Source organism: Lepisosteus oculatus, chromosome 3 (assembly GCF_040954835.1).
Source record: "Lepisosteus oculatus isolate fLepOcu1 chromosome 3, fLepOcu1.hap2, whole genome shotgun sequence".
Classification (NCBI taxonomy): domain Eukaryota; kingdom Metazoa; phylum Chordata; class Actinopteri; order Semionotiformes; family Lepisosteidae; genus Lepisosteus; species Lepisosteus oculatus.
Genome location: NC_090698.1, coordinates 69,904,815 through 69,917,601, shown reverse-complemented (window position 1 = coordinate 69,917,601; position 12,787 = coordinate 69,904,815). Strand labels below are relative to the sequence as shown.

The 12,787-nt window shown below is 41.0% G+C and overlaps 1 protein-coding gene across 6 annotated transcripts in view; it reads right to left on the bottom strand.

The window, feature by feature from the left end:
• Positions 1–742: 742 nt before the first annotated feature.
• The window catches only part of zfyve16 (zinc finger, FYVE domain containing 16), an 87,737-nt gene continuing 75,692 nt past the window's right edge, over positions 743–12,787 (bottom strand). For 5 of the 6 annotated variants that reach the window (XM_069187494.1, XM_015362886.2, XM_015362909.2 and 2 more), the window contains 10 exons: positions 11,573–11,728; positions 10,643–10,867; positions 8,980–9,062; positions 7,450–7,554; positions 6,344–6,494; positions 5,799–5,879; positions 5,053–5,215; positions 4,651–4,756; positions 3,999–4,175; positions 743–3,483 (listed from right to left, as the gene is read on the bottom strand). In XM_069187494.1, the coding sequence (XP_069043595.1) occupies positions 3,322–3,483; positions 3,999–4,175; positions 4,651–4,756; positions 5,053–5,215; positions 5,799–5,879; positions 6,344–6,494; positions 7,450–7,554; positions 8,980–9,062; positions 10,643–10,867; positions 11,573–11,728 (1,409 nt within the window). In that variant the 3' untranslated portion in view covers positions 743–3,321. Of the gene's footprint in view, positions 3,484–3,998; positions 4,176–4,650; positions 4,757–5,052; positions 5,216–5,798; positions 5,880–6,343; positions 6,495–7,449; positions 7,555–8,979; positions 9,063–10,642; positions 10,868–11,572; positions 11,729–12,787 lie in introns of those variants that run through there. The other variant, XM_015362917.2, reaches the window with a different exon arrangement.

Sequence of the window (12,787 nt, the reverse complement as noted above, 5' to 3'; positions counted from 1 at the left end):
TTTTTTTTAAAAGCCATACAAGTGTTGTCAAACTGTTGCACCACCCTTATTTAGCATTGCCACTGAACACTGGGATTTGTCCATGGGTGGTGCTGGTTTGTTACAGAGATTTACAATGTTTTCAGAATGGACTTCATTGCACACTCAACCTTTGTTACACTACACAGACCCTGCGATGGGGAAGGTAAAAGAATTTGAAGCTCTCAAGGCGTACGTTTGATAGTTACTCCCCACATGCATTTTTAGCTGCCACGCCCTAATTCATCTGCTGGCTAAACATCTTTCATTTGCGTGTTTTCCCTGTCTGAACCACATCTTCCATGTATTGGGGTATCTCCATTTATAGTTTAAACGCTAGTGACACCGTCACATTTTGCATATATTGTTCTGGAGTGAGTTTTCAGAGCAATGTTGTTGGTTTGTATGCTTCCTTAAGGTTCTGTCTTTTTTCTGTGAAGCGTACTGTAATATGACTATATAGGAAAAAGAGCATTCAGGTAGGATTTTTCAGGAAAGGTGTCCTTCTGATGTGTGATGTTGTTTTCCTTATTTGGACTCCATCACCGCCCTGCAAAGAATAACAATGAATTCCCACCCAGAGGTGCTCTTTACAGAGCAGGTGGGGGTGAAAGTCCTGTGAAGTTCAGAAAGAATTAATCAACATCTGGAAAGAATTCAAAGCTGGTCTTAAGTGACCACAGTTCTAAAACTCGCCAATAAAACAACTCGGGACCATTCTGAATAAGTATACATACGAAAGGTGTTTATTAAAGCATTACAGCAACGTATTTTGTGCAAACCCATCTGTAGAGAATGAACCCCTGCTATTTCCCACCTGGGCCTTTCTTATATACATCCAGAAGCTGTGATGCATTTTTCTCTAACAGGAAAGGAGAACACTTAAACCATCTATCAATGAGTCATATATAGTGTAGCATGTGAACTGTTTCAATGCCTGATCTGATGGTCACAGGGATTAGAAAAGACTTTGGGGAAACAAGGTAGTGTTGTGGTGGTGACAAGCAATGCTATCTAGACGAAATGACAGCAATATGCTCAATATGCTGGGTTTATGAGTCACTTAATGAACTGCAGAGAAATGCTTCTGTGTAAGGCAAATGACTCAGGTACTACACCACAGGGTCAAATTCCCCAGTCCAGAGAGTAGTACGATATTAAAAGTGTTACTGTACCTGCTCTCACTAATTTACATTAAAGTGCAAATGTCAGATTGTTACTTATTCCAGCATATATTCATAGTAATTCAGTTGGTCTTCCAGGACAAAGAACACGGCAATTCAATTTCAGCTCTATAAGTTTATCACTAAAACACAAAAAAATCAGGACACCTGTGCATTTAAAACAACACATATTAGCAGGCAGAAAGGGGAAAAAATTCTAAAGTAGTTTAGCAGCATTGTAATTTTGGCCGTGCTGAGAGAAAAGTCCATACCTGAAATGCCTTTGCCTGGCACGTGTTTGTGTAACATGTTTAGCAACTTTTGCTTCTAAAAACACATCAGCCATGCATGATTTCATAGAAGACTTAATATGCCTTCAAAACTAAAGTGTGGATCCTTTACAAAGGTTTTGGTCTACAGCAAAATGAAGAAAGCTGTCAACTTGACTCAATACAAATACAAAGATTTTCATTAACAGCTGTGTTCTATATGAATTAACAGAGGTAAAATAAGACCTTAAAGATAAATTGCTTGTGTACCATGCTATTTCTGTGGGCCCTGGCTATACCAACAGACAACTAATTAGTGTTTCCAGATTTACAGTCACTGTTGTCTCAGGTACAAGGCTTTACCTGCACAGCATCTGCAATATGACTAACATCCTATCAAAAATATCTTTTAATGCACATAAAATTTCCAAAAATAGGTTTTAAGCACTTCATTTTGAAGAGCTTTATATAATTTTCCTATTCTTACATTTTTTATACAATGACAAATCAGCATTAAGATATTGAGGAGTGTGAATAGACTGTGCTCACACAGCATTTTACGCACCAAGAAAAACATTAGAATAATACAATAATAATTAGCAATATCCTCTACCTGAAAAATGATCAGTACTTATAAACTTTTCTAATTACGTGAAGGTGACTAACTTGAAGGTACTTGAACCAACCACGTCTCATTATCTTTGTTTTCAATTATAATAAAACCCGTCACACTTCAGATACAACATTGAGATTTAGGGCTGCATTTTTAGGCATTAAATGGCTTTGCAGTATTTTCTTTATTTTTTTCACATTCTCAGATATAAAACCTGGTTTAACTACCTGGATTTGCTGTAATATACTCAATGCATGTACCTGTAATGTACCTGGGTTTGCTGTAATGTACTCAATGACAATGTAAAATGTACAGTAAGCCAACAGGTTTAATTTTTCATATTTTTTTCCAGTATGATTTACTTTAGCATTTAAAAGTGCTGCTATTTCTGCTTTTTTAAAGATCCTGTATTTCTAAGCCGCACAAGAGACCACAGCTGAAGCAGCCCTCGCTGTCAGGGCAAGGCCTGTGTGTGGACTCCGGCGCTCTCCCTAATGATAGAGGGCAGGCGGCATTTTGTTTCTGAGTGGAATGTCATGGCCAACCTCTTACTGTAAGAGGGGGTGAGTAACTGGCCTCCTGGTACAAAAGCCCCCAATGCCATGTGGAAACTGTCCTATCCCTGAATGTCAGGTGCACCAAAAGCTGACCAAGTTGCGCTGGTATTGTTCCCCTCTCAGTTCTAAAAGGATATTATCATCACTCTAGGACACAGTCCACAACGTGTGCGGAAAGGCACAGAACTAACAGCATTCAAGAGCAGGGTATGCGAGTGCTTATTGTGCTGGTGTCAGTGGAGCGACAACGTTTTTAGAGGCAGGCTGTAGCCAAAACAACAGGCAACAGAGCACATCAGCAATACTCAATCATACTTCTGAAAGGAGCCAGCAGAACACTGCTAACCCTGCACCCACTGTGTGGAATAGTAATGAGTCACTCGTCAGAACTCGAATCCCATCCCTCAGGGTGTTCGCGTGCAAAGGCTCTGAATGGTACGAGTGGAATCCAGAACAATGGGTCTCAAATAAAACTGGCAGTGAAATGTATGAAATTCAGCAGAAGGTTACTCAGAGGATCCCATTAAACAACCAGTACTTGATAGCTTTAAGAACAGTGCTGTGCCCCCCTTTTCCATCTACTTGTTCTGATCTGAACGATCCCAGGCATCCAAAGCACTCCGAGCCGGTGGCCCGTCACCGAGCCCCAACCTGTGGCGCTGCAATGCTTTGGCGCGTCTGTGGTCCGAACTGGCCCGGGCTCAGCCGAGGCTCTCTGCGATGAAGAAGAAGAACTCCATGTCCATAGCCTGGCGGGGCACGCTAGTGCTGCCGCCGTGTATGACGGGGATCAGGGCGCTGTCCAGCTCGTTCATGTAGCGCTGCGGGAGGAGTCGCCCTCCAGCTCCGGCCTGGTACTCCACCTGATGAAACACGGGAGCACAGCAGCCCACGGTCAGCACACTGGACTCCCCTCCGCACCAGCGGGAGAACACTCCAGCCTGGTGAACCCTACGGCACACACCCTACACAGATCACATTCAAATTAGCTTACAAGGTTGTGCCACTCCTGGATTTTCAGGATGTGTGAACATCATACAACACCTGTGTTAGCAGAACCACACACTCTAGGTTTGAGTTTTTTCCTGCACCCACATATATTTTCTCTGTTACAGTACATAAAACATTTTTACAGTATTTAGCAGTCACTGATTAAACCGTATCACCTCCACCGAATTTCCGGTGCAAGAATACGTTGGCAGCATTGCGTCTGAAAACATGGCGAATAACTAGATGGAAAAAGTGACCTGTTTCTCCTTAAACCTACATGCATTTCAATCAGCTGGGTGCCCAGACAGACACGCATACAGGATAGAAGCAACGCTTGCACGGAAGCTGCTGTTGGCAGTGACGGAAGAAGAAAGAGCCCAGCCCTCACCACGTCGGCGTCTGTGGAAACGCGCAGGCCCAGGTGGTTGATGCCGCTGTCCTTCAGTGTTTTGAGGTGAGGGCAGAGGGCAGCGCAGCCGGCTGTGGCGATCTCGCGGGGGAACTGACTGTGAGCGGCCAGGACAGCGGACAGAGAGCAATCCTGCTCCTTCAGGAGGTAAAATACCTGAAACACAGACACAGGGCAGAGCTGCCACTTCCACCAGCTAGGACATCTGTCAGAACAGGTTCTCAATTACTCACTGACCTTTAAGCACAGAAATAAAAAAAAAAAGGTAAACAGCTTTGGCAAAGAAAGGTCACTCTAATCCCTAGTTTAACCTGAAAGAAAGATTCAAAAACATCTTCTGCTTGTACTGCCATGTACCTCTAGAAAGCATACAGTGCTTTATTGTGCTAGATTCTTCCTTAAGTTTGCCAAATGTGCACAGAGCAGTAAAATGTTCATACCTTAAACCCTAAAAAGGAAAATTGCAATTGCAGGATTGCAATTTCCCTCACGGGATCAATAAAGTATCTATCTAAAACACTTTCTTAAAAAAAAGAAAGGAAACGGGGCTAAAACACTACCCTGCTCTGTGAGACAGGACCAAGCACACAGTAATGCGAGTAGAAAATCTGCAGCACAATCTGCGGCATACCTCAGTGCACTTAACAAATTTCCCGTCAGTCTCAAACTCTGCCTCCTGTTGCATTTTAACATTAGGCACGCCTTCCAGAGACTTCCCATCCACAGGGCTCGTGACTCTGGTGAACAACAGTGCACATGCTGTTAATATAAGGCACGTGAAAGGAGGGGGACAAGTGTTTAACAGTTATGAGAACTCCAACAGTAGTGTCGATTTTTATTTATGGGCAATTAATTCTTTGCCAACAATGACTACAGTTTAATTGCTCAAACATGACACAAAACCATGACTATTCTCAGGCTCATTTAGGTGTCCAAACAAAACCTTGTCTTTGGAATTTGCTCTACTAACGTTGCCAGAAAGGTGGAGGGTCAGGGTCTCAGTGGCAGATACAGACTGGTCCATGACTCTTACCCATGAGTCACGAGCGCCGGCCTGTCCACCCAGCAGATGTTCACATTCTCCCTCGCATCCCCAGAATCCAGCTTCCCGCAGGGGATCTGGAAGTCTCTCTTCTCCCTGAGTGCTTGCCGGAGGGCTTCCATGGTGTCAGGCGTGATCTGTACCATTAATCCGTCTTTTACAAATTGAACAAAAATGGAAAATTAAAAAATTAAAAAACAAAAAAGCTGCTAGGCATTAAGACCTTTAATTGACCAATTCTGTTTATAATAAACGGCACTTAAATATGACCTGACTGCATTAAACGTTGCTATATTGTACACGTAACCAGTCTTACACTGAGATACAATAAATCATTCCAATAGGAAATATTAACTTGATGAATTATCCTGAAGGGTCAAGGACGAAATCAGGCCTGAACACCTTAACCTTTAAATTAGGTTTCTGAATCTAATGTAAGAGTGAAATAAAAGGCCCCCCTCTCAATTCTCATTGTAACACTGTGTACCACATACAAAGCAAACTACAAAGCCAGTTTCAATGAAGATCTTTCAGGAGCTGAAAATAACAGTTTTTATTTGAAGTTGGCACAAGCTAGTGGAGCTTAGGAAGAACTATTTGTTCTTCCATTACCTGTATAGTGGATGTTAAGAACTCTCTTAGTGGGGCTTAAAAAGAACTATTCTTCTCTCCTGTTACTTGCATAGTGAATCTTAAGAACAACTTGTTTTTTTCTCCTATCGCTTGCACAATATTACCTTCAACCATGCTGGATTTGGCAAGAAACCCAGAAGAAGCCTTCAGAGCTCCATTGAACACCACAAAGCTCGCTCCTGTGACTGAAAAATAAAGGACTGCTTTACACCAGCTGATATGTACCTTGTGATTTAGAATCTGCACACAGATGCAGACATTCATTGTACGGAATGTCACTTAACAGACTTTAATAATACTCAGTGGAATTGATGTACAGATACAATGTACAGAAAATCTCAAACAGAAATAAATCTTTGTATTTACTGAAAGAAATGAACCAGTGAATTTCACCGTTTCAACTTAAGGGTTTCAATACTTTTGTCTGCAACTGTAAATGTCTGAGTTCATCTTGAAGAAGGCAGGGTATGTAAAGCAATTTTCTCTTGAGACTGCTAACATTTCACTGAAATATCAGTGTTGATACTGACATTTGTGTGGCCTTTTTTTGCCTCAATACAATGTGGTCATGCATGGATTGCTAAAACCTTCAGATCTTTGCTATTGAATTTTCAGACGGGTGTAAAAAAAACAAAGCTTCACAGCTAACCTTTTCTGGGCTTTCCCATCATGCTACTTGCTTGCGTCTGATAGTTCCCCTCTTCGTTCTGCACACAAACCAAGTGAGAATCCGCTGTCGTGCTGAAACTTGCTCCCACGCTGATCACATGCTCATTGGAAGCGCTCACAACTTTCAACATCTGTGAAGACCGAAAACATCCATACTGCGCATCAGGAAGAGCCCTGTCCCACTGGATTCAGCCATAGCACTCGGCAGGTTAAGTCACTTTCAGATGATGGATGGAAAGGTAATAATTACAGTGTAAGACTGCAGGTTTCTCATTGCTTATACACATTTCTTTGAGACGCCACCTTTAAAATAGTTGATGATTATTATTTTTATTTTATGATTATTATTAACCGCTATGCCAAATTATTAAAGAGGAACTGTGCACTCAGCATCACTGCTTAGGCAGAGTACAGGGCAGTTTAAAACAATTAAAGGAAACAATACTTCTATACAGAAACAAGTAATAGGTTTATTCCATGCTGAAAAGAGAAGAAAGAAAACACATCGTTTCGGCTGTGGAGCCTTCTTCAGGTGTGAGCAAACAGGTGTCTTCCCTCACACCTGAAGAAGGCTACACGGCCGAAACGATGTGTTTTCTTTCTTCTCTTTTCAGCATGGAATAAACCTATTACTTGTTCCTTTGCAGACTACGCATGCTGACGCAGCAACCCACCTGAAATACTTCTATACTGTTGTTTTGTTGAAATTTGAGAGCACAACACCAGAATATTCTAAAAGAATACTTTTACTTGAAATGGAATCGGAAATGGGCATACTACCTCTTTTCCTCTTGATCACTAACTCAAAGACATTTACAACCCCAGCCACACAGTCAAATGCCCGTTAGATACCAATTAGTAAAATTAAAATGACTAATTAGTATAAAATAAGTATGGAATGGTTTTACCCTCCAGTACACCAAAAGTTAAGATTGCTTTTGGCATGAATTCAAAGAGATGGATTAACCATCAGCTGAGATACAAGAAACAGAAGACAGTCACATGTTTATTGTAGCTGAGAAAAGTGGAAAAAAAAATAATCATGAACTAAAAATGAAGGATTATCGTGAGAAAGTACAGCCTTACCTCACTGAACTTCTCCCTGGGTATTTCAATGTAGCTATTTCCCATTTCCATGTGGATCAGCAAGCCTTCTACTACAGGCAGGCTGTACTGGTAATTTCGCAGGTCCTGCCAGAGAAGAAAAAAAAAAACACATGTAAGGCCAAATCCCAAGGAAGCAGGGTCAAAATAGAAAACATACCAGCTACAGCATGCCAGCTTCTTTGTGAAATTTCCAAGAGTACCTGTCTCAACATGAAAATACCCAATTTAAGAAATCAATATGTGAGAGGTTGTGAGGCAACAGGCTTTAGTAACTCCATTTATGGTTAGTATTTTGGCATTCTTCCTGTTGTTCCTGGTTTCCACTTCCCTATAAGCACTGTTCTTGGGAATTGGAACACTGATGGGAAAAAAAAGGCTTACTCGACCCATTGTTTATACTATCACTGATGTCACTACTTTGTCCCGTCATGAAAGACACCCGATAGATCCTAATTCAGCTTCTCCCCAGTACAAAGGTACCCAATGAAAATTTGGGACATCCAATATGTAGTAGTACTAATTCCAAAAACAAGGATTATATGTATAAAATAAAACACTGCTTTTGACTTCTAATAGTATATAATATAGAGGCTAATTCTGAACAGCAGAAAGTAGACGTGTTGACTGCATCCTTATTCAGACGTGAAGGATATAAAGCACAAGGAACACAACACGGAGCGGGTTAGAGTGGGCACTGCAGCTGAGAAAGAGGACATATTTTGAGAAGTGTTGCCAAAGCAGTAACAACACACATCGTGCCAATAAAGCGGACTTTGAAATTTGACAAATTCAGACATCCAGACAAATGGAAATCTAGGACTGCACATTTCAAAATCCTGTCACACCTGAAGATGTGAACAAGGCTCAACATCCAAAAAGAGAATCCCCATTATAAAACTTGTCGCGTACTATATTCTTCTTCCCAGCCGTAAAGCCCACAGTCTGATCTGAAGCTCAAGAGAGACACTGCTCATTTACAAAATGCCCTTTAGCCAGTTTTGTACAATTTTTGTACAGCCAGGCAGACAGCCCCTGAACAGACTTCTCATTGCTGAACTGAGCTGAACTCTGAAGTGACCAAGTTTCACAATTAACAGCACACTTCAGCATCAACTTGAGACGAAGAAAATTCCTGCACATTTCCTAGCTCTAACATTACTCCAACACTCAAATATTGAACAGAAAGATTCTCATGACAATGCAAGGCTTTTGGAATTAAGGGAAAAGAATCTGAAACTCTAGCCTTGCATTACAGCCCTTATGTTCTATACTCATCGGAACAGGAAGGGTAAAGAGATAATACCAAGTAGTTACTAATGTCAACCTTACTTTTCACACTGTGTGAATGTGTGCCCTTGTACTGAGGACAGGTATCATTTGTGGACCCTACAAAGCTGACTTATTAAAAACCAGAGGATACAGAGGACTGTGTTCTCTTTAGTTCACCTCTGCTGTACTTTTTTCAGCTGTCTCAGCAGCTACGTAAGATTGAATGCAAGATATACTTACTGCAAGTAAGTTCATTATGGTATGCCCCGTCTCTCTGAACAAAGACTTTCGGAATCTCAGACTTATCAAAGTGCAGGGATAGACTGTAAGATACAAAGACAAAAAGTTATTCAAGCATTTCTAGAATGATTAGTAACATTGGAAAGGTTCATGCATGGTAGGATTGGGTTGATAATAATGGGCATATTTCCTGATAGAATGGGGAGGATGTGCTGGCTATGTTCTAGTACGGAACATATGGTGTACAGAAGATGAAGAGGGGAAGAGGTAGCATTATGTAACAAAAACAATATTCAGGCTTAGGTACTAAACCTAGAGGAAACGAGAAACCCACGATGGACCAGACTTGCAAAAAAATCACTCTGTATTTATAGTGTTGGGGGAATGCCACAAACCACCAAAAGCAGATGCAAATTATAATTCAATACTGTATAATTAAGATTTTTCTTTCCAATGGCAGTTGGGAGTGAAGAACGGAAGGCCACAGTTTAAACAGATTCTGCTTGGAGCACAAAACAGATTAATCCCCAAGAGTGAGGAAATAAAAAGCTAAAAAACAGTTTATGAAATGATTAAAAATCAACAGGACCCAAGTGAAGAAAATGAACACAATAAATTGTAAGCACAGGCAAAAAAAAAAAAAGGAGATTAACGAGAAAGGGAACACAAAGGACAGAGCAAATGTATTCAGGACAACAAAGGCAAATTTCTAGACACCGAAAGGGATGACTGAAGTACTTAAATAAGCATTTCATTTCGGATATTCACCAAAGAAATCAACAACATACCTAACAGAGTTCTGCATTCAGTAATAGTATTAGAATAGGAGAGACCAAAATATTCCAGGTAATAGATGAACTCAAGATTAACAAATCTCCAGTGTCCAATTATATCTACCAATTGTACTAAAAAAAGAAAATATAATATGCCACTGATTTTGTTCTTCTAACAAGACAGGGATAGTACCATAGACTGGAGAATTGCTCATGTAGCTCCCATCTATAAAAATAGACAATACCGATCCAAGTAATTAGAAATCAATAAGTCCGACTTCTAATATATGTGACGATATGGAAACAATTATCAGAAGTAAACTAGAGAATTTTCAGCCTCGAAAAAAGATCCTGGGGAATAATCAATACAGGTCTTGGTGACCTGTATTGACCATATACAATTTCTTGCATTAGGAATTTGTCTTTTCACATACCCCAGCTTGCTCTCTATGAGAGACACAGACAGGGAGAGAAGCTGAGGGTCAGAGCACAGGGTCCGCCATTGTACAGCGCCCCTGGAGCAGCTGGGGTTAAGGGCCTTGCTCAGGAGCCCAACGGAGTAGGATTCCTCTGCCGGCTGCGGGATACAAACCGGCAACCTTCCAGCCACAGACACAGATCCTGAGCCACAGAGCCACTGCTCCACCTGAGCGGTGAGCTCTTTGAACAGGCAACAACAATAACAGATACTGTACATACAGAGCATACAATTAGGTATATTTATAGCATATTTTGATCAAGTTCACATAGAAGGTTAATTTTCAAATAGCAGCCAGGAGGCATTCAAGGAAATCTGTAATTGATTTGAGAACTGGAGTCCAAAGAGCAGAGAAAACGGATTAAGGCAGAATGCTCAAAACTGCGAACGGTTCTGGCTGTTTTTGGCTCACCTTTGTACTCAGCCCCCAGTCGCAGCAGTAGGCGCAAGGGGAATACTTTGGCCCAGGGCACCTCCAGCTTCTGGATGAGCACCCCAAACAAGAAAGGGCTGGAGGGCAGTGGGAGACCCTCCAGAGGCTGGAAGCTGGGTGAAATGAAGAGGAATCCTCCATGGTCTTTACTGCCCAGGAAACTCTCCGTGAATGTTACGTTGCCCAGGTTCTCCACAAATGTTCCTGAAGGATGAGATGAAGATGGGAAAATCGATCTGAAATTTCATTTTACAATACTTTGCCCTTTGTCAACATTATGAATTAAAGACAAACTTATTTTAAGAATAAGTAATAGTTAAAAAAAAACTTGAATTAAGACAAAAACATTCAAAACACATGTGGAGAATGAACAGGACTAGGAAGGGTCATCTTGACAAACCACATAGGTTCCCAGAGCACGGCATGGTGTTTTTTAAGCTACATGTTAGGAATTACTGTATTCGGACTAAATTAACTTCTGGTATGTACTGTACAAAACTTGACATCAATGTTCATGAATTTCACACCTGCCATTCTACAATCTCCTTACATAAATGCTCTTGGTTAATGCTGCCATTTTATTTGAGCAAGTTACAAATCAACAGAGGTTACAAAGAAAAATAAGTGAAAACAGGCATCATGAACCTTTATTGTTTCAGTTTTACAAGTCTGAAATGACAAGCTATACTGTTCCTTTAAAATCCCTCTGTCCACAGGGACATAACTCACATCAGGGGTGACAAATAAGATTTCAGTGTCACTGGTCCAACATGCAGAAATTAAATATTCAAAACAGAAGGCAATTACATTCCGACACTGGCAGTGTGAAGGAGTCGATTTAGCCTGACACCCAATGATAATCCTTTACCATTAATCCACCCCCTCACTGGCACTTCAATGATCCTTTACCTTTCTGGGCATCCTGGTACATGGTGATGTAGAGCCTGAAGATGTCTTTGGGCAGAGTGTTCTCATCTGGGAGGCACTGCAGCAAGATGACTATCTCCGACTGGCCTACGCCCTGAAGACCATTGGAGCTGAAACACCAGCACTTTCGACCACCATCTGCAGCAGAGAGCACACAACAAAAGGGGAAAACAAATAAGGAACGAGGATGCACCATGTTGTTTCTTCAAAATACCAGAAAGAAGAAGAACCCACAGTGGTTGGCGGTGGGATGCATGTATTCACTACTCTCTGACCCCTCTCAAAACTGCATTTGCAGCTGGAGTTGGATATCTCTTCTCAAGAGAAGCAACCTACAATGAAAAGGTGTAACTTGACTGACAGATTTAGGTCACCTTTTCGACGCAGACCCAGGATCAGTAACTGCAGGACCAGAGCTGCCTAACATATACGTGAACACACAGAAGAAATGGCAATCCATCCATTTCCAGGCTGCTTTAAGCTCATGTCTGTTTTAATTATGATGGTAATGAAACAGGCACCTAACCTTTGCAAAACGTTTTTAAAGACAGGACATTATCTTACATTAGGATATTCAAACACTGTAATTTTAAACGTGTCAGTTAGAAATACAAAACTTCAATGTTAAGAAATACATACTTGACGATATGCAGAGTGTTATACTGTTAATCAAAGACCTAAATTTAAATATAATCCTCACTTGACGATAGCAATGGATGGAAATTGCGGTTTTAATAGGTGCACCAGGTGTTGTCCAGTGAAATCATCCTTATGTTAGTTCCAACAAACTGCCCCCGCCATCGTGAACACCGAGACTTTTAAAGTCGTTAACCACTTCACAGATAAACTGTTCAGAACAAACCAGCAGTAGAGCCTGTTCAGGTACCTCACACGTTTCCAGTTGTGGCTGGCTTCCTGCTTTTAACCTTTACGTCAAATTCGTGTTAGGGTCACACACTATGTCACATTTACTTAATGTATATGGCTGCTGGCTACCATAACGGCCAGTAATTGCATTACAACAGACTACACCTTTTGCACCCGCAGCCTCTGTCAAATCTGTTTTTCTGTCTCTTTTAAATGGGCACAGAATTGATTTAGTTGAAATCACTTACTTAACACACTTAAGAGAGAGAGATGAATTGCTTGAAAGCAAAATAAACAGTATTATTAAATCTAGCAATTAAGATTTTGACA